The 22,138-nt window shown below is 36.0% G+C and overlaps 1 protein-coding gene across 2 annotated transcripts; it reads right to left on the reverse strand.

Moving 5' to 3' along the window:
- Positions 1-229: 229 nt before the first annotated feature.
- Positions 230-21,893, reverse strand: LOC114364084 (uncharacterized). 2 transcript variants are annotated; one of them, XM_028320073.1, is made up of 35 exons: positions 21,655-21,893; positions 20,367-20,597; positions 16,711-18,623; positions 16,460-16,612; positions 15,877-16,056; positions 15,584-15,724; positions 15,299-15,493; positions 15,049-15,204; positions 13,785-14,963; positions 13,558-13,698; positions 13,171-13,422; positions 12,901-13,050; positions 12,551-12,784; positions 12,325-12,462; positions 11,995-12,177; positions 11,765-11,905; positions 11,437-11,640; positions 11,159-11,314; positions 10,887-11,048; positions 10,610-10,784; positions 10,151-10,266; positions 9,927-10,073; positions 9,596-9,819; positions 9,314-9,350; positions 8,812-9,001; positions 8,567-8,645; positions 8,301-8,479; positions 7,964-8,156; positions 7,309-7,509; positions 7,128-7,227; positions 6,886-7,042; positions 6,164-6,355; positions 5,246-5,409; positions 4,221-4,367; positions 230-2,207 (listed from the first exon to the last, which is right to left on the reverse strand). In XM_028320073.1, the coding sequence occupies exons 2-35, from the start codon at positions 20,533-20,535 to the stop codon at positions 2,058-2,060; spliced, it is 8,298 nt and encodes a 2,765-aa protein (XP_028175874.1). In that variant the 5' UTR covers positions 20,536-20,597; positions 21,655-21,893; the 3' UTR covers positions 230-2,057. The 2 variants fall into 2 exon arrangements, with proteins under 2 accessions (XP_028175874.1, XP_028175875.1); XM_028320074.1 differs by lacking the exon at positions 15,049-15,204.
- Positions 21,894-22,138: the final 245 nt, after the last annotated feature.

The raw sequence follows: 22,138 nt of genomic DNA on the forward strand, positions 1-22,138 counted from the left end.
TTGGCTCACTGGTACTTTTAGTTTTTTATATGCCCCCAACTTTTTATACGGAAATCAGCGAGATCTAGTGTATTAATATGTATAAAAGAAATAAAACAATTTTATATATGATTAACATTTATTTGATAACAAGCTTATCAAGAAAATTAAACCGTAGTTATTTACACAAGAAGTTAATTAAAAAATAATATCACTTTGAAATCCGATATAATGTACGTTTTCAATACAATCTAAGAATAAATAATCGTTATTTTAGTTTATTATACACACTTACCTTTTTATTTTCCGCTACTCCAATTATATAAACATTTATTACAACATTTATACAAATTATATACCATAATCACGTATAGAGTTAAATTAATTTTAATACACAATGTGGCAATGTGGCATACGAGTAGACACAATAATTTAAAGTTTTATTACAATCTCGCATTTGAGCCCTTTTTCGTGGCATATTGACACTTTAGACTTTTCACATAAAAAATATTTAGTAAAATTTCTTTAATCGGCGTTATTTATTTGACATGAATTTCAATCACAATAGACAAAACAATAGAAAAATACGCAAAATGATGGCTAAAATCAAATATTAACAACCAAATATTATCAACGATCGTGTCGTAATATACAATTAATTATATTGTTATCTTCGAAATTTTACTAAATACATAATTTACACAAATAAAATAATAACCTCTATGGCAAGTAAACAACTAATTGTAAGAGCGTGATGTACAAAAACAGATTTTGAGACTATAAAAATAATAAAATGATTTTTTCACATCCAAAAAAATAATAATGTTGCTAGTGTACTTATAAAAAAAATTATACAAGAAAGTACTAGTTAAGGTAAATGTGAATTTCCTTAAACTGTATACTCAGTAGTAATATTTCCTATTCTATCCCACATAAAATATTAATAAATTACAATATTGGTCATCATTCCATGATAAGACCCTTTCATGTAAATACATGATTTATATCAACGTGTATAAAATATACCTAACGATAATAATTTGATAAATTTTGAGGTTTACACGCACACTGGCGCGTCAAGCAAAAGGTCAAAGCACACTCAGTAATACCGATCTGCTCTTCTAAGCTCTGTTTCACAATCCTTGTCTGTTAAGTTTCTACAACCCAGTCAAGTTGATTTAACCGCGGGCTTCTTCGTGGTCTCATACAAATATAGATAAATACTCGTGATTACGATCTTAGAACAACGCCCCGTTCAAACATGGTATTCGTAATTTTGCTCGGTCAACGTCTATGCTTCACAAACGGCCTTCGGGCCTTAATAATCTAGAAAAGTTACATAATCAAGTAATAGATATAAGTCTTATTACTAATAGTAGTCTTGCACTTAAGGTGTTGTCTTTGGCTTTATCTCTTCAATAGTGCAGGCAGAGATAGTATTCGCGTATATAGTATAAATAAAGTGTTTATCAACTTATCACGAAATGGCCTCTTTGTGTTGGATCTGATAATAATAGATCACAAACCCGTTGAAAAGGCCTACCTCTGGACCATAAACCCATAGAAAAAATACAAAATAATAATAATATGTTATATTCCCATCTAACACACTTATTACCTATCCCCAGATTAATTAAAGTTTATACTATGGCGTCTAAATAACGGTTCAACTTACTTAAATAGATACACACATAACCCACATAATATATGTTTATACTATCCGTATCAAAAACATCCAAGACTCCGGGATTAAATCCTTGTTTATCACAGTAAAGCCGGATCCAGACTTGTGCAAGATGTCATGCAATGTTTTGTGTAACATGGTCCTTATGCTCTGATTTTAGCGCATACACAAAAAGCTTCATCAGCTGCAGCGTTGAATTTGCGTTTTGGTTTACAATAGAAGCCACGAAGCCGGTTGCAAACCAAGAGGAGAACTTATGACTGAGCTTTTTTCAGTCTTTAGCCGGCCTTAAAATTAATGTTAACTTGTAAAATTTCAGTACTGGACAAACAAAAATATTTTGTATCTTATTCCTTGTGTATACAGTTCAAAATAGTTGAAAATAATGTGCAGCTCACACCGACAGGATGAGTATGAAGCCGGCGTGCAAGCCGACGGCAGCGACACGGTGACGCGCTTCGTCCGCGCAGAAGGCGATCGCCGTCACGTCAGCGAGTGGGAACCGTTCCGTGAACGACTCTCTCATGTTCGCCATGGACGCGCTCTGCGGAAGATAACCATTATTCAGGGTGATTTTTAAAGCGAGTAATGTCGGAAACAGACCTACACTATATCACCAATAGACAGTTTGACACCATACCCCAATAATTCGAAACCACAACTGTTTTAAAAAGACTCTTCATTATTGTCTTAAAAACCTAATTTATTTTAAATTACCTGTAAATTTCGATTTTTGTTCGAATTGTAATTGAAAAAAGTAGTTTAATTGGGTTGACAAAATAGTGACGTCACTTGCTTGTAGTGCCATACAAAATCTATGGGAGAGTTTCGTTTGGGGTCATCCATAAAGTACGTCACACGTAAAGAGGGGGGGAGGGGGTCGACAAAGTGTGACATGGTGTGACAAGGGGTGGGAGGGGTCCTAAGTTTTGTGACATCACATTTCGAAATCTAATATGAGGTACTAAATACTAATCACGTAATTTGAAATATAAATTAAACTGAAAAATACCCCCACCACTTAAGCACAACTCCGTCGAAGTCGAAAACCTAGGAGAGTTTTAATGGGCAACCAATGAAGCCATTAAATCAATAAAATCTTTTGTAGGAATTATTTCACATTTAAAATCTAATTCTACTGGCCTATAATGCCGCCAAATGAACCGTACCTCGCGCGTGATTTTACTGTTTCTATTTGTTGCTATTTTTTTGTTAATTTAATAATTTTTCGATGTGAAATTGCAAAACATGTGACGTCACACTAGGGAGGGGGGGGGGGTCTCAGAAATGTGACCACCTGTGACAAGGACGGGGGAGGGGTCAAAAAATCATGAAATTCGTGTGACGTACTTTATGGATGGCCCCTTTTGACAGTTTTAAAAAGTACGTCAATTGACTGTGGTGTCAACATGTCTATTGATAGTGCAATTTATAAGGATTAGAGGCTTCGGACTTCAATTTCAGGGACGATCTCGGTCGGCTTCTGTTAGCCTAGGATTAACGCTATTATATCATTTTATCGCTAATGACAATACGCTCATACATTTATCGTCTTAAACAGTCGCTATGATTATATCGTCTCGCGCATGCTAAGCCGGCTGGACTATTTTGGTGACTACACAAGCATGTAAAGTGTAAAGTAACCACGGCTATTAAGGTCATTCATAGCAGACTTATCAACTCTGAAAGGGATCAACACCGTATTGCCTTTCGCGAGCTGTCATCGCCTTTCGCGCGCTGTCAACTGCGAGGTGAGGCGTTTACATTACGGAGCGGATAAGTGTGCGTTATGGAGTTTCATACAAAGAATACTGACCGCTTCAAGTTGATACGGTTACGATCTCTTTCCATGTTGATAACTGTGCTACATCCTTTAACCTTAACCCCATATTGACGTGTTTGTTGTAGACAGTATGATACAGTATATTTTGGAGCTATAGGTACAATATTATTCTGTCTCATAATATTTAACCACATATTTAAGTGAATTGTGTAATACACCCCTACATTTTTATCACCGAAAAAATTTTAACAGGTTATGTAGAAATGTGTGAAAAATATAAAGTAAAAAAAAATGTTTTTCATAAAGTCAATTTTTTTATTAAATTTTCTTTAGTCCGTATTTTACGCGTCACAGCTGAGGCACTCCGAGTAGTCGTACGCGCTCGCACATTGTCCCGATATGTCTCTCTCGCTCACCACGCCTCGACCACGCTTCCAGTGTTAATATTATTACTTAAGTAAGTAAGCTAAAGAGCTAACTTAGACCATTTTAATGCAACATTTCAAGTAATTTTGATTTCTAATAAGTGTTACATTATCTTACGTTAATGTTGCTAGCGACGCGTGTGTCCATAAAATATTACCAATTTTGGGAGGAAATTTTGAATAACTATATTTAACTTCTTTTTGCATAAATAGGATCAGTATCAATAACTCATTACCCAGATTTTTTTTTCGGTGATTAAAATTTTGTGGTGTATATGCATCTGTTGCTTATGGATGTTTTAAAACTGTAAGTCCACAGTGAATTAAATAAATAAAATAATGATCTTACCCTTTCGTGAGTATGGAGCAGCTTGACTTCTACGCCGTACTGCTGCACGACGTCCTCGTAAGTGAGCGGCTCCACCAGCATGGCCAGCTCGTCGTTCCCGCGCTTCCGCTTCTTGCCGAGTGGCGACGCTTTTATAATTGCCACTGTCTGTTAACAAAACGTCACAAAATCAGGGACAGCTTACAATATAGTAATTTTACTTTTTAATGTCGGCTTACTATGAGCCTCATAAAAAGGCTTAAGGTCACCCAAAGGGAGATGGAGCGTGCTGTGCTCGAAGTTTCCCTGCGTGATCGAATCGGAAATGAGGCGATCCGCAGGAGAACCAAAATGATCGACTTGGCCTGCAGAATCGTTAAAATCAAGTGGTAGTGGGCGGGGCACATAGCTCTCGAATGACGACTACGGGCCGGAAGACGAAGTGTGAGCAGGCCCCTCCCACTAGGTGAACCGGCGATCTGGTGAAGGTCGCGGGAGGTGCCTGGATGCGGGCGCAAACCAGGTCGTTGTAGAAATCCTTGGGGGAAACCTTTGTCCAGCAGGGCTAGGATGTGTGCCGTGATAAAATCTTATCGATGAATTTAGACGACAAACGTACCTATAATGGGACGATAAAGGACACGATAGCCGAACGGTGAAGGGGTCGGACTGGCCGACTCGTGATCCGGGGAACGCGGGTTCGGTCCCCGCCGCTTATGAGCCTCAGAATATTTGGGTTTTTAAAAAAAAGAACACGAGATTAATAGGATAAGACAGCCGTCTAGTTCGGATGGTGGATTGAGACTGGCGTGGAGATGTGAGGGATCGCAGGCTATGGATAGAAAAGGATGAGTCGGCAAAAGGCGAAATGTCAAGTAAGCAATATAGGGTGCGAGGGCTATCTGTAACACGCTCGACTAGTGTGGTGAGCTCACTCGTGATACAAGCATATTTATCTTAGTACGAGGGGCTAACGGGACTATTAAAAAAAAAACTTATCGCGGCGTCAACTTGTCTGAAAGGATTTTTTCCAATTTGACACTGACCTGCTTCCTGACGTCGGTGTAGGGCGGCAGCGCGTCGACGAAGCGCAGCAGCGGCGGCGCGAACAGCAGCACGCGGCCGCAGCGCGCGCAGCCCGCCAGCGCGCGCACCGCGCCCACGCGCCGCGCGCACCCGTACCAGTCCAGCTCGTTCACCGCCTGGCTCGCTGCCAAGGGAAGCCTCATTAGTCGTAGTTTGTAGTCTGTCACTCCTATCCACTGATAGTCAAACTTTCCCTCGAATCAACTTAGCCTGGATCATTAACGCCTATACTAGTTACATTTAAACTAAATTGTTAAATTTAAAGATGAAAATGACCACTGGCCAACAAAGGTGACTGTCGATTCTCACCGATGGTGGTGTGGCGGAGAAGTAGATCTAACGACGCAAATGGCCACTGGCCGGCTAATAATTGAGTATAGCAGCACAGCATTTCTCTCAGAGTCTGAACTCGGCGGCGGTGGTAAAAATGACCACTGGCTAAATCCCGGTCACCGAGCCGATAGCCGATAGCCGACGGGCAGCCGCAGTAAGTGTGCGAGCGCAACAGCAATATAAATACGCGCGAGCAATAAGGAAGGTTAGATTGGAGTCATTGGACGAAATTCTATGTGCTCGGCGACCGGACTTTAGTGGCCAATAAAGGTGACTGTAGAATCTCAGCGGCGAACAGCACGGCGGGCCAGCCGGGCATGAACCTGAAGGCAGTGGCTAACTTTTTCTAGTTGAAGTGACTCTAAAGACGCAAATGACCAAATGGCCGACTGGTGAGTTCCAATAACAAATCACGGTACTGTAGATTGTCACCGATGGTGTCCTCAGCGGCGAACAGCACGGCGGGCCAGCGGGGCATGAAGGCGGCGGCGCTGTGCTCGGCGTCCGGACTTTATTGGCCAATAAAGGTGACTGTCGATCCTCACCGATGGTGTCCTCGGCGGCGAACAGCACGGCGGGCCAGCCGGGCAGGAAGGCAGCGGCGGTGGCGGGGTGGCGGCTCTCGAGGCGCGCGGCGGGCGGCCGCAGGCGCGCGCTGACGGCCGCCATGGACGCGCTGCACGCGCCGCCCACGTGCGAGCCGCGCGAAGCGTCCGCACTCGGGTATATGTCCACGGCTGCGATACAACGGGTTTTCATCAGTTTTGTAACTTATCCTTCCTTTTTATCAAGTCGAGATTTTTTTTGTGTGATTTTTACAGTTTCGAAACTTGCCACACATACTTTTTTACAAACTCGCAGTTAATATAACCACACAGTTTTGAACTTGAAGTGCTGGCGATTATAAACTCAAAAATGTACTTTGAGGGCCCTCGCACACGACGACTTTTTGTAGCAATGTAATCGCGCTACTGTAGCGCGTTGGCATCACTTCTGTAGTGCGTCGTTGCAAATGCGACTAACGCGCTTTAGCAGCGAAGTCACCGTGGGCGAGGGCCCTAAAAGTACATTTTTGAGTGTATAATCGCCAGCACTTGAAATTCAAAACTGTGTGGTTATATTAAATGCGAATTTGTAAAAAAAGTATGTGTGGCTAGTTTCGAAACTGTAAAAAAAAATATAAATTTATCGAGAATTCATAATGTGTCTACCTGAAATCGAGTGTTTATTTTTGAAACTGCTAAAAGTTAACCTATAATCTACCAACCTGTTATGCAAACGTTGTGATCTCGTCTGTCGAGGTAGGGATAAAAGATGGTGACGTCATTTTCAGTGGCTTTCAGCAGAGGCGAGGTAGTTTTCAAATCATATAACGCTGTAGTCCCATCCGAATATCCGACCATAATAATCCCGTGATCTTTTTGCTAAAATAAAAAAAAACCTTACGTAAATGATTTGATGGACACTAAAAAGTTCATAGGTATTTTTTTTCATAAAAAAATTACTAACCTTGGACCAGTTAATAGCCGTAGCTTGGTAACGCTTCCTTTCTTGACCCATTGCTATCCTGAGTTCCGCAACGGGTTTCAGAGTACATAACATTTTATCCCTGAAATAATAATAAAATTAAACATCGTCTAACTGCCCTAAAATGCATCACACAGTACATTTATAGGACAATTTTACTCACGGCTCTGTTTTTGACGAAGGATTAGGGACGGAATATATGTAGACCAGGCCGTTAGAACAAGCCACAGCAAGGAGGCCAATCCTGGAAATGTCGGCGTTGTCGGCACTCTCGTCGGAGTCCCTCGCGCCCGACGGACACCAGTCCATTGCCCACACTGTGCCGTGGTCATGCGCTAAACCAACCACTAATTTTGGGATTTCTCTGAAACAGAAATAGAATTTCAAGCAGTTGTTTTAAAACAATAGAGATGTTTCCTGGCTAAAGAAGCAATAGTTTAAATTAGTTCGTAGGTTAACTTATAAAAAAATACTCGACAAGTATTTTTCACTTGTCGAGTATTAACATTCCAACTAATGAAAATTGAAAGAGATAAAGCGCTTCAAAGTTCGAAAGAGGCACGTGATGTCAAGGAGTACTTAAAAGTATAGCACTTAGTGACGCCAAGGGGTACTTAAAAGTATAGCACTTAGTGACGTCAACGCACCATAACATCGTAATTGTTTGATTGACAAATAAAAATATACGTGTCCAATATTTTTTAATAACATAATTGACGAACTAAAAGTTTTTTAGGAAACTGCCTATTATGTCTATGAAAATATTTTCTCAAAGGCATCTAATACCGTATGATAAGTAACACTTTTTGTAAACTTACTTGGCCGTAGTGCCAAAATCCCAAATCTGTATAACTCCTGTGTGAGTCGACAACTCGTCAAAGTTTAATCGAGGGGCATCTGAATCCATGTGACACGATACAGCCAAATAATTTCTTTGGTTGTCCTCGCCCACTCGCGCGGGAATCCAAGACAAGCACCTGACAGTGCCACCCACAAATATACTTAAACCACCTAAATACAAATAAAAAATACAAAATTATTTTACGAATAACAAGTATAAATAAATTATGTATCTATTTTGTGTAGCTAAATTATATCAGTGAGTGCGTGTGAGTAATGATGTGTGAAAAAATATGGATTTAATTGCGTACACACCGTTCGAAAATTGTTTCACTTGGAATCTGGTAAACGTGTCCCATTTATCATTCAATTTGATTTGACAAGACGATTCCATTTTCGGTAAATAATCTGATACTCGACTATCATCCAAGTATTCATAATTACAGTTTCGCCATTCGGGAAAAAGTATTTCGTCTGTATAATGTATCTTGAAGCTAAAAATAAATTCAAATTTATCAATGAGTCATTCATTATCCAAAAAATACAACAATATGCTACCATGTGTGCAAGTATAAACTTACAAATCTTCTGCAATTTGATCCCTAAACGAATTTACTTTGTTGTACTTGAAAGGCAGGTTAGGTACTTTCGCTGGCACAACTGAAACGAGAATAATTGATATAGTAAAAAATATTAATAAATAATAAATAAGAATAATAAATAGTTATGCCCCCTATGAAACCAAAATTCCTGTTTTGTGTTACCATAGGGGTCACTTCAAAATTAGGGATTGATGGAGAAAACGGGCATTAGTTAAGTAACTTACGGGCTTCCTTGTGGCGTTTCCTTTTTGTGCACTCGTCGTCATCATCATGCTCTGATACCTCGGCATCGATATCGGAGTCGTTCGACTCTTCTGAAGCAGAGCCACCTTCAAAGATGTCGGTGCACTTGTGACGGGCAAGCTTTTTCGCGGTACTGGCCGCAAACCCACACTGGGCACACGTATTGTTATCCTAAAACATTTGAAAATATTGAATCAACGAGTATATTCCAAAAACTTTTACGTATAAAGCTAAGCGTCTACTTGTCGGTATCGTACGCAACGGACGCATCGTACAAAACACATCGTATCGGTTGTGCGATGCGTACTATGCGGACAGGTGGACGCACTTATATGAGTTTCTATATAAATAATACTACGATCCGTTGCGTGCGATACATCCGATGCGTACGATACCGACATGTGGACGCTAGCCTTTACTCTACATCATGTTGTGTCAAATCGAAATAGGTGTATCTAAGAAAAAGATAATTTTCCAACTTACGTCATCTGCTTTCAATTGCCCAATAACGTCCCTTGCCCTGAAATAATAAATTAAATAAATAAACATTCTTGGAAATTTTACATACGCTTCGAAACTAATCAATGCTTGTTCTATGTAATAAATAACTAGGTATTTATTTTATGTAATCTGAGTTTTGACAGCAAGGTTAAGAGCGTTTACGCCGTTTGGCGCAAAAACAGTACTTTTTCAACTCGTTACAACCATTAACCAGTAATATTNTTAAGAATTTTAGATTGAAATCGCAATGTAAAAGTAACCTACTTGACTGCAGCTTTTCGTCGGCCCGTGGGGTATTCATCATCACCCGTCATATCTAAGTCCGTCGTAGAGTTTCTTTCATTTTCTTCCTTAATTTTCTCAAGCTTTCTTATTTTACGTTCTTTAGCATATTCTTGTTCCCTGTGACTGGTCATATGTTGACTTTTGTATATGCACAAATATTTATTATTGCAAATCTCGCAAACATTTTGAAACTCTTCTAGCTCCTAGAATTTAAAGAAAAGTTTATAAATAGTATAAGTATTCCATTTTTGAATGAAACTATGGTAGATATCGTTTAAAATAATATCAAATCAGATATATTTTTTCTTACCTCTTCACTTTTGCCACAGGCAATAATATGCGCGTAGAATCCAACAGGTGACGCTCTGCTTATACCACAAATTTTGCAAACTAACGAACCCTTTGCCTGCTGGTACTCCTTCAAATACTTTTCAACGGTATAGGGTAGTTTGAGGTTCTGTGCAAAATACAGATTTAATAAGTTTAGTACCAAAACGGGTTCATATGAAGTAAAATTATTCAAAAAGCACTTACGATAGGAAAGTCGCCAACTTTCCAAGCTAAATTATAATGTTCGTCCATGCAATGTCGCCTCCATTTTTTTGGGTCCATTTTTTCCGAGCAACGGGCACATTCCACCACGCCTTCAACTAAAAAAATAATAATGATTTACGTTGTTAATAAAACAGCGCAGTTTTTTCGCCTATACACGCTTGAGACAATGAGTGGTAGCTCTCATTGTCATCAGGTCTATGCCTACTACTGTTGCAGAGAACTAGTCTTGACACTTTCTAGTGGCTAAAACAGTGGCGCCAACAAGAAGCGTTAGAGCCTTGTAATAAGACTACAGCATTTGCACTGATTGGGGTGATGGTACTGTTGAGTAAGGAGCTGTCACTCGCCAGTAACCCATAAGTTCAGTTCATTGTACTGTACAGTCATAATAGTTACTTAAAAAGTAAGTTAGTATACACTACAGTAGACCATATTTACCTGTAGAGACTGGCGTTAACACCGGACCGCCAGTGGTTTCAGAGCAGGCCGCAATGTGGTCAATGAACAGCTTAGGATATTTCTTCCTGAATCCGCAATTGCAGCATACGAACCCTTCCACTTGTCTTGAAAGTTTCAAATAGTGTAACTTTACGTTCTCCGTGTCCTCAAATTCCTAAAATGGTATCGTTAACTCAATATCAGTGGTATCTTATTACATATTATGTAAATAATACTATGTATACTTAATCATGTACTAACGTAGCACTTTACTTACCAAAGGAGTCTCTCCATGTTTCCAGGCAAAATAATTATGTTTATGTATGTGTTTTATCCAATCATTGGCTTTAACGATTTCTTCGCAAACACCACATTTAAACTCGTCATTTTTGGAAGGAAGCACTGATCTAATTGGTTTTTTCTCGTCTATTTCTGAACTCTGTAACATTTTCAATCAAAGTTTCATTCACAACCAATATACCTTCTGAAAATAACCTCTAAATACCTATGTCATTTCTGGAAAATAATGTATAGTAACTTTATACTCACCATATCTTTGCTGCAGGTTTCAATGTGTTTTAAATATTCAGTTATTGCTTTAGCAGAATATTTCCGATCTGTGCCACAAATGTGACAATATAAAGAGCCGTGATCTTTAATAATATTACGCAGATGATTTTCAATTTCTTCCGGGTCCTGTAAGTCCTGAAAGAGGTATGATTTAAGTAGATTAATTATAGATTGTATATTTATTTATTTATTTATTCATATTAGGAAGACCAGGGTTATATATCTAACCAAAATAGCATTTGATGACTAACACTCACCAACATCGCTTCTCCCTTTTTCCACGCTAAATAATTGTGTTTTGTTTGGATGTGCTTTATCCATTTCATGTTATCACAGGTTATAGAGCATACTCCACATTTTACTTTGCCGCCCATTGTAACATTTTTCGAAAACGACGTATTGACTTCCGATACACAACTCGTGTCCATTGAACTCGAATTTAAAGAATCATTATTGGGAGCCTGAAATAAAGTTTATTTGTAAAAAAAAACCAATAATGTTTGCAATTTCAGCTGTCAAAAATTGCTTCCGTAACTTGTTTCTATTTTTATCATCGTATGAAGAAAAGGCGCAGTGCACACTTACCGTCCCATCGCATCGGTTTATGTGGGCAAAGTAGGCCTTGACATATTTGCGGAGAAGCCCACATTTGGAACAAACAAGCCCGTCTAATTGCTTTGAAACAATGTTCAAATGTTGCCACACTTGTTCTTTGTTTTCAACATCCTGAAATGTATGTATGTAATCATTTTATTTATACTTCATACCTTTGAAATAAGTATCAAATGCATACTGTACATAACTTTTTGACTTACCAAAGTATTTTCCCCTTCTTTCCATGCTAGGTAATTATGAGCCTTCTGCATATGATCGTTCCATAGATTGTCTTCCATTTCATGTTGACAAACACCGCACTTAACATTGATGCCTTGAGCTGAAGATGCGTTGGCAACGTCCAAACTTGGGTCATCCATGGTCACGTTCATAGAAGTGTCCGTCTGAATAAAATATAATAAGTAGATATCATTTCTGTTCTGTTTCAGGTATTTCAGAAGGAAAGGCAGAAAGCAAAATAAGGTTGGCTTTTATTTTTATAAATTTTTAAGAATAATGATTTGGAAATGTATTCGTTTGTTTTGTCTCACCTTTTCGCATTGATTTATATGGCTAAGGTAAGCCTTAACATATTTGCGATGGAAGCCACATTTGGCACACACAAGTCCACCAATTTTCTTTGAAAGTAAATTCAAATGCTGCCAGATTTGGTCTTTATCTTCTAGATCCTGAAATGTTAATTCAATCAATTCATTATTATCAAGGCTCTACACTATAAAAACCTGAACAAATGTTTAGAGAGACTGGTAAACCTACCACAGCATCATCTCCTTCTTTCCATGCCAGGTAATTATGTTCAGTCTGCATATGGTTGTACCATGATTTGTTTTCCACATCTTGTTTACAAACACCACACTTTACAATAGATTCTTCAGTTTCAGAAGTTGAAGTAGTTACCATATCCTCGGCCACTCTCTTGGCAGAGTCACTGCTCTCTACTATGTGCTCAGTATTTACATTCATCGAAGAATCCGCTTCGATAGAAGTGTTCTGTAAAATTTACATATGGATAAGGCATGCAATGTATTCTGCATCAATCGTACCTTTCGTTAGGCACGAAAAGTTAAGAAAAGTAGATTAAGAAATAATTTAAATTCATAGCTTACCATGTCCACTGTTCCATCGCATTGATTGATATGGTTAAGATATGCTTTGACATATTTGCGATTGAGGCCACATTTGGAACAAACAAGCCCACCAATTTTCTTTGAAATCAAATGCAAATGTTGCCATAATTGAGTTTCATCTTCAAAATTCTGCAATTCAGATAAATAATATGACATATAACAGATAGATATGTAAATACTTATGAAAAATATTTTTAAACATGAAAGTCGTGAACCTGTTATGACTCTTACAAAAACTTGTAAACATACCACATGACTCTCTTCTTCTTTCCATGCCAGGTAATTATGAGCCGTCTGTATATGACTAATCCATAGAATATCTTCCACTTCTTGTTTACAAACACCGCACTTCACAATAACATTTTTGATTTCATCAGTTACAGTGGTATCTTTATCCACTTTCTGATAAGAATCGTTACTATTCATGTTTTCGTCTTTGACAAAGGGTATTGTAACATCAATGTCAATTTTATTAAAGGAATTCGCCTCGGAAGAATTTTCCTGGAAAATAATAACATCTTTACATAACTTGCTGCAGAGTAACTGCACCACTACTATAGGTCCGTAATTAAAGAAAATTATATGTTGCGGTCTATTTAAAGCATAAGTTTTAATTTATTTTAGCGGCTCTCTTACCACTCCGTCGCATCGCTTTATGTGGCTAAGGTACGCTTTGACGTACTTTCGACTGAGGCCACATTTGGCACACACAAGTCCACCAACTTTCTTGGAAATTAAATGCAAATGCTGCCAGATTTGGTCTTTATCTTCTAGATCCTGGAACGATAAGGTTTTTTATCACTAATGGTCATAATATTGAAAATGAAAGTACCGATTGACAATCAAAAACACTTAAAACATACCAAAGGATTTTCGCCTTCTTTCCAAGCTAGATATTCATGTGCCTTCTGTATATGATCAATCCACAAATCTTCTTCCATTTCTTGTTGACAAATACCACATTTCACATTGGTTAAAGCAGTTAAATTGTTTTCAGTGCCTAGACTTACTTTATTAGTAGCGTCACTGCATTTCCCAGTATTTTCTTTTGTTTTAGGGGTTAATGATTTATCAATATCCATATTTTCCGGAGAGATTGCAGATCTCTTATTTTTAATATCTTTATTTTGAGTTTCTTTGACTAGGGGAGTTGAAGAATGTGCAGTATTAGTATTGAATTTACAGTTATCAACTTTTTCATTTTTGTTTTCATTATTAGATGATTCACTATGCTTTTCTTTAACCACTCGTGTGTGATCGTCGTTCTCAGCAGTGTCACTACACCGTAATGATTTCCGTCTTGCTAAAGGAGTAGACGTGTTTATAGTGTTCACTTTATCATGAGAATCACTACTCTTAAGAAGTGTATCTTTACGTGTGATATCTGTGTTTATGTTCAATTTCTTACCAGAATCGCCAGCAGTTCCTCTCACAGGGTAGCTTGAACCGGCTTTAGAATCCGGATCGGTGTTTATAGGCGAGTCACTAATTTTCACCGCTTTTTCTTGAACCACTAGCGCATGCTCTTTAGCATCTTGTTTCTTGGAGGTGTCACAGCTCCTTGTTGATTTACGCCTTACTAAAGGAGATGAAGTTCTCCTAATATTTGTATACACTTTCTTAGAAGAATCTCCGCACTTCATAAGTTCAATTTTACTCGGCGAGGTTGCATTTTCAGTACCCACATTTGATCTTTTACGTGTGTCGCCAGCGGTTTCTGTTATTGGGGAGTTTATATTAATTTCAGCATCCACAGACCTTTTCTTAGAAGAGTCTTTAATCTTCGTCGATTTTTCTTCAACCACCATCTGATCATTCTTCTGAACACCGCCCCTTGTCGATTTACGTCTTACTAGAGCTGTTGAAGTTCTCTTAGTGTTCATTTCCACTTCCTTAGGGGAAGCTCCACACTTCACAAGTGTATTACTAGCTTCATCCTCTGTCACTGGGGCACTTAAAGTGGTTTCAGCGTCAATGGTTTCATCCACATTCATAGAGGAATCGCTACACATCACAGTTTTTTCTTCAATTGGTAACTTGCCCTAAAAATTAAATAGAGGTAATATTAGGATACGTACAAATATTTGAATTTGTTTTATTTGTGGCTAAATGAAATTATTAACTGACCTTAACTTCATTACATAATTTAATGTGTTTCAAATATTTTTTTATCGAATTTATTCCATAATGGCGACTACCTTTACATTTGTGACAAACTAATGCACCATGTTTTACTATAATTTTGCGCAAGTGTTTTATAATTTTATCCTTATTATCCACCTTCTGGAATAGAAGGGTAAAATTGAGATATACTTATAAAAAATGATACAAAATCACAGATGATTAAAATTTTGATAACTTGGGTATTTCATCTTACCAAAGGAGTTTTTCCACTTTTCCATGCTATGTAATTATGTTGCTGGCAAATATGTGCCAACCAGTCGGAACCTTTGACATCATGTTGGCAAACACCACATTTCACTAAATCATTCGGCATTTTATTGCTCCTTGGCCCCACAGTTATTGTTTCGAGATTTAAGGTGTTACTCGTACTATGAGAGCTATGCGGTACCTGGAATTTTTTTTTTATCTTAGTTTAGTAGTTGCTTAATAGAGGGAAAATTATTAGAGTTAGTCTGTCTTTTTCTTGTTAATTGCTTACCTTATTTTTCATACATTTCTTTGTATGGGCTATAAAGTTATCACAATTATTGAAAACAAATTTACAAAAACCACAATGAAGAATACCGTCATCGTTCAATTTCTGTTTTATTTTCATTAATATTTTTTTGTCTTGTATGTCCTGTGAACAGAACATATTGACATTTGAAGTTATAATTACTTAAGAAGAAATCTCTAAATATTACGATTAACTTTTGACAAAGATAATTTGACTAGTTGGTTAAAAAAGTGTACACTCATGGACCACCCTGTATAAATTATTGGGCTACTTACGAAACTGTCGCCAGCTTTCCAAGCTATGAATCCATGCTCTTCACTTGAATGTTCTTCCCATTCCCGTTTAGCTAAAACCTGTTCACAAACACCACACTTCACCTCCTTTTTCGATGAGGGTTCATTATTATCCATAAAGCTATCTTCATCTTTATGGACACGCATACTGCGTCTTCGTTTCTGTAATAAATAATGTATTGTTTTTAATCTTAACTTTTAGAAAAAATGTTTGTAAGTAAGTAGGTAAATAAAGAAATTTTGATTTTTTTTACTTTTAAAACGGTTGCAGCTGAGACTAAAGCTGAAATTAAGTATCATTATCACAATAACTCGGCGCGTTATTTTCGAATGAGACATTAATTTAAGATTACTAGATGATGGACATTAAAATTTTTAGAAGATTTTACATGAAAGAACAAGAGTACTTATACATTAAAGTGTATGATTGATCTAAACAAACAAAAACCATTTAGTTAGACAGACCGATGAATAATAAAATACGAAAGGTGTTTTACTACAGCTTAAAAAGCTTATGTGAAGCACAATACCAAGACAGACAGAAATTATAAATAACAGGGTTTACCTTCCTAGTTTTAATATTTTCATCTTTATCTTTAACATCTTCAGGTTTATTTGCACCCTCAATTTCGTGCGCCTCTTTTATTGTCTCTTCATTCACCCCTAGTGATTGATGCGTAAAAGAAGAATTTGATGAACTCCAATCAGACTTCATACTCTGTAAAAAGGTATTTCATTAAAATATCTCCCATAATGGTACATGTTATATTGTAATATTCATTAGACATTAATAATATTTTTTTACACATATCTGACCTCAATTATCTTCTCAACATAATTATTATTATGACAATTATCATTGGCTTCAACCATTTCTACATCACTGCTGTTTTGATTTTCATCATCCATTTTAGATTTATCGAATACTTTGTCATTGTCATAAATTTCATTCCAGCAAATCGCATGAGACCTTTCTTCGGGAATATCATTCATATTTTCTACTGGCATTTCATTGTCGCCACTTGTATTGGCGATTTCACTATCGTCATACAGGCTAAAAATTTCATCATGGTCACATGCAACATTCTTATGTCGCCAAAAGTGTATATGTTCATAAAAACTGTCTTCATCATAATGTGTTAGCTGGCCAAAATCACTACACAAACAATATACTTCACTCTTGCAGACAGCATCCACCGCAACATCGTTAATTTGACTGTCAAGGGTTTCAGATATATTTTTACTTAAATTAGTTCTATTTGCACAATCTACTTGTAGTATATGTTTGACTATATTATTTTTTCTTATGTAAGTTTTCAGACTTTTCACAGTATGTGTAGTTTCTTGTGTAGTTTCATGGGATTGGTTTTCCTCGGGTTCTTTAATTGCAGCCTGATTTTCATTTCCATAATCGGCTTTTGGTGTATTTATTATATCTTTATCTAAATTCAGCTGGAAATGTTGTAGATCTTGTTCATTTTGTCCACCGGGTTTTTCTACTCCTTGTGTACATAATTTAGATTTTTCAGAATCATTTATAATTTCTTGAATATTATTACAAGTAACAATATTAGATTTTGAGTTAAATGTGTCCTTATTACAACCAAAATTATTTCGATTAACACTGTATAGATTTTCTTTGGATATACAAGGCTTATTGACATTATTTTTCTCGATGGAAAAACTATATTCGTCTTTGTTGATAATTTTGGTATCTTGGTGATTATCAACAACCTTAGGAGACAAATTAAGTTTTTCCAAGACAGAACAATCTTGAGAATTGTTATCTTGACTATTTTTAGTTGTGTTTGAAATTATTTCTGTGTCTAAACCATCATTTGGTTTCCTTTCTGGACATTCAATTTTTTCTGCAGCAAATTTTGTTGAGGTGGGAATGTCAAAACTGTTTATTTTACATTCAATTTCATTATTTTCTTTCTTTTGCAATATTGTAGCCTCACAACCATTATCCTGATAACTACAAGTTGGGATACTCGAGAATTGTATAAAATCGGTATTGTCCTTATTCTTGACGTAATTATGATTTGATTCATAGTTTTCAAACTCCATACAAATGTTTCCTATTTTATTTTCTTGGTTATTTCCACATGCATCCAATTGATATGAACTTATTTCCTTTGATATTGGTATTAATGTATCAACTGTTACTGAAGTAAGAACATTATTGTCATCAAATTTTAATACAGTACTTCCCTTTCCTGGTTTAATTACTTCAACTTGTACAATATTAATTTTCTTTTTCATGTTTTGCGTGTTTTCTTTTGGCATCACAATAATGTCTTCCGATTCTGTGTTGACATTATGAGACAGATATGTGTTATCAGTTGCCATGTATTCTCCAACAATCGGTATTTTACTGTATTCCGAATTATTACACATTGCTACTTGAATATTATTTGTTAAATTATTTTGAACTGTATTAACAGATTCCAATTCATCAATAGAACTTGTTTCTAAGCTCAAAGGCACTGAAGAACTTTCGATATTCCCTGGTCCATTATCATTACTACCTTTAGCTATCTCCACTTCACCAGCAATCGTATTAGCTATTGTAGGCACAAAGGTTGGACTGAGGAAAACACATTCTTTCATTAAACTTGCAGTCTCCAAAATTGATGATTGATGTTCTTTACAAGTACTGTCAGTATTTAAGTTACAAGTTTTATCTAAACTCTCAATTATTCCTCCACTTTTGTTTCCAGCTACACCTAAAAAGAATTATATTATAATATAATGTGACTTATTATTTTGCTCAACACAAAATTTCTACGTGAATTAAGTGCCCAGCTATACCGATGCACCGATTGTATTTGCAACGCGCGCCGATAGCGAAACATTGGGGAACAAAACAATTTCATTTATACATAAATGTGCGTTCACTTCACCACTGCTAGTGCGGGGTAGCAAACACAGAGATGTGTATTGAGAAGGTATACCGGGCCCACGGGGGTAAAGTGCGCGGCTGAACAACTGTCGCAAACCGCGCGCATAGTCCGCGCTTCATTACAACTCAATATTTCATCATAGTATGTCTGATTTCTAGCAGAATAAAATGTAGGTATAGTGTGGACTTCATGAAAATGGATACAAACCTAATTAATTTTTATTTTATTTTTATGCATAACAAGGCAGGATTTGACCACAATCGCACCTGGTGTTAAGTTACATGGTTAGAAAATTATTTGAAGACTTTTAAACTTAGGAAGTCTCAAGTACATAGGTACTTAACTTTGAAAGAAAAAAAAATTGTATTCAGTAGAATTAAAAAAAAATCATACTTGTTCACTATTAATCAATTAAGATTAATTTATTATCAAACTTTCACTCTGAATTTTTCTATTTAGATCAAAAATTATAATGAATATTGCAAGATTCAATTACAAACAATGTTAATCTTATTAACTTAACTATGGACTGCTTTTGTCTGAAAATAAATGATTTTTATTTTTATTTATTTATTATTTATTTGTCTACATACAGGGTGATTTTGTAATCAGTACCAAATTTTTGTTAATAAGCTGAACAATGTAACTTTATCTTAATTATTTTTAATCGTAGTTTTTTCAGCGTAAAAAAACTTAATTTTTAAAGGTGAAGCCTTATTTTCGCGTACCATTATGTCTATTAATCGATAGCCGAACGGTGACGGGGTCGGAGTGGCTGACCCGAGATCCGAGGAACGCGGGTTCGAATCCCACCGCCGCTCGACTGTTGTGGTGAGCCCACTCGTAACACAAGCTTATTAATTAGCTTAACACGAGGGGCTTGGGACTATTAGTAATTTGGGCAATAAAAATTGCTAATAATCTTTTTTTTTTAATTAAGCTTTGTAGTTAACTGTATGTGTAAATTTTTCTATGAACGAAGCTCTTTATCCACCTGTGCCAATTTTCAAAACACGCGCAGCGGATAAAAAAAAAACAAAAAAAGATTAGTTTTCTTTTCGTAAATCAATTAAGTTACTAATTCTGAGTCGCTCTTAAAAAATAATTTGGATACTGATTGCAAGAATGCAAAGTCACCCTGTATGCAGGGTGAATTTGTTCCCATATTTAAATCGGTAACCCTGTATAGGTACATTAAAATAGGGAATGCCACATTTAAATCAGTAACTGTTTCAATCTTCAGTAGGTACCTACTCACTAATACAAATACAATACAAAATTGTTTATTCAGAATCAGGTTTGAAAAAACAGGGTTTCGATTGGGGTTTTCTTTTAAGTATAAGTAGATACTTGTGTTAGAAAACCCCGCTCTCCATTTACAATGATTTACATTATGAAATTATACAGCTAGGAAATACCATGCATATCATCATCATCATCATCAGTGTGTGTGTGTGTGTGTGTGTGTGTGTGTGTGTGTGTGTGTGTGTGTGTGGTTAAACTTACTAATCGAAATTAATTTTACTGTTAATTTAAATATTAATTAAATAATATACTTATACATACCTATCTCAACATTTGACTCAGTTGAGTTTTCTATAGACTGAAGCTTGTCTAGTTGAATCCCCAACTTTTCTAAAAGATTTGGTGGCAACACAAAAACTTCTGCTTCAGTATTTTTTGATTTTGGTTTGCCACTTGCACTTTTGTGCTTTAGGTCAATTTGGGTGTCCATGTTTAAATGATAGTAACATTGAATAACATAATAGAAAGTTTAGTTTGTTGCAAATTTCCCTTCTGTAACAAAAGTATTAATATAAAACTGAAGTTGCATAGCTGAACTAAATCCTTTCCCCCTTACTAATAAAAAGTTACACAGTTGTTGAACACTGTTTTAAAATGTCATTTTCATACTAAACATCACTTTAAAACACTGTTCAACAAACGTGTAACGAACGGGTTTCTCTTAAATTAATTTATAATAATCTTAAAAAACTTCACAAGTTTCTAACTTGAGTTAACAAGTCAGGATTGGAGCTATACATANAACAATTTTACATATTTTGACTAAAATTGCATTGACAAAATAAATAAAATAAAATGAATAAATCAACATTTAGGTCAATAAAAGTGTGGCAAAATTAAACAAGTGTACTTATTCAATGGAAATATTTGTTTTTGTAATACGTTGGTTGTGGTAAAACTAAATAAGTGACATACAAAAACTAAATAACTGCAACTTTTTTGTAAAATACGGTTGTGGCAAAACTAAATAATTACATTTTTATTTTTTTATTTAAAATAACACAAAGTAACATCATCGAAGAATATTGAATTAATAAAGGTAAATTTGCTGTATAAAATGTCAAAAGACCGACAATAAAATATTTTAACCCTTAAAAGTTATCGCCATTTTTAACGAAAAAAAACACAAAAACGTGAATATCTCGCAACTTTGGTTTTGTCAGTTATTTAATTCTGCCACGACGGTGACGATATACATTAGGTATTCAATTTTTTAAGCCATATGACCAAATATTGTTACACTAGCGATTATCAAAGGTTTTTAGTTTTTTATAAAATACTTTCAATAAATTTAAATTCTTTTTATATCCGTAACAAAATAATCTATTCACAAAGAAGAAAAAACAAAAATGTAAAAAGTAGCTGGAATCGAACCTGCGGTTTCGAAATTGTCAACTCACGTGGTGTTTAACGAAATCAGCCACGGATACTAAAATGGTAAAGATGTAAAATCGTATATCTTGATATTGAGTAAAATAAAATGAATAAAAAAAATATACAGAATAATTTTGAATAATTAAGAAGTAATGAGTGAAAAAAAACAACTTACTAAAAATCGGGAGCGACATTAAAATGTCGGAAACATGGCCCGAGCATTGTTTACCATAATTTTAAGCAAAACCAAAGGAAGACTGATCTTGAAAAGACATAATACACTAAACTTGTTGAAAAAAGTATTTAATAACGCTTTTTCAGCGAGCTAAAGTTATTTCGTTTTATTTTATTCCACTTTTTAGGTTAGAATGTACCCTGCGCTTACAATTTTTCACTCACTTCTTTTTTGACATATGATTTGACTGACAGAAGAAACCACAGATAAAAATGTTACCTATTGTTTATTCGTTGATAGTATAATATCGTACAGAGTAGGGTTTCAAAGGGGTTTCACGTGTAAGTTTTTATCAGAGCCCCGATTGCGCTAAATAACGCGATTAGATAACGAACGAAAATCATAAATTCGCTTTGACAGCTAGTTCAAACGAAAACAAAACGCAACTGCATCTTTGTGTAAAAGCTGAAAGAAAGCTACTTTA

This window comes from Ostrinia furnacalis, unplaced genomic scaffold (assembly GCF_004193835.3).
Source record: "Ostrinia furnacalis isolate ACB-3 unplaced genomic scaffold, ASM419383v2 OfSCF7348, whole genome shotgun sequence".
NCBI classification, from domain to species: domain Eukaryota; kingdom Metazoa; phylum Arthropoda; class Insecta; order Lepidoptera; family Crambidae; genus Ostrinia; species Ostrinia furnacalis.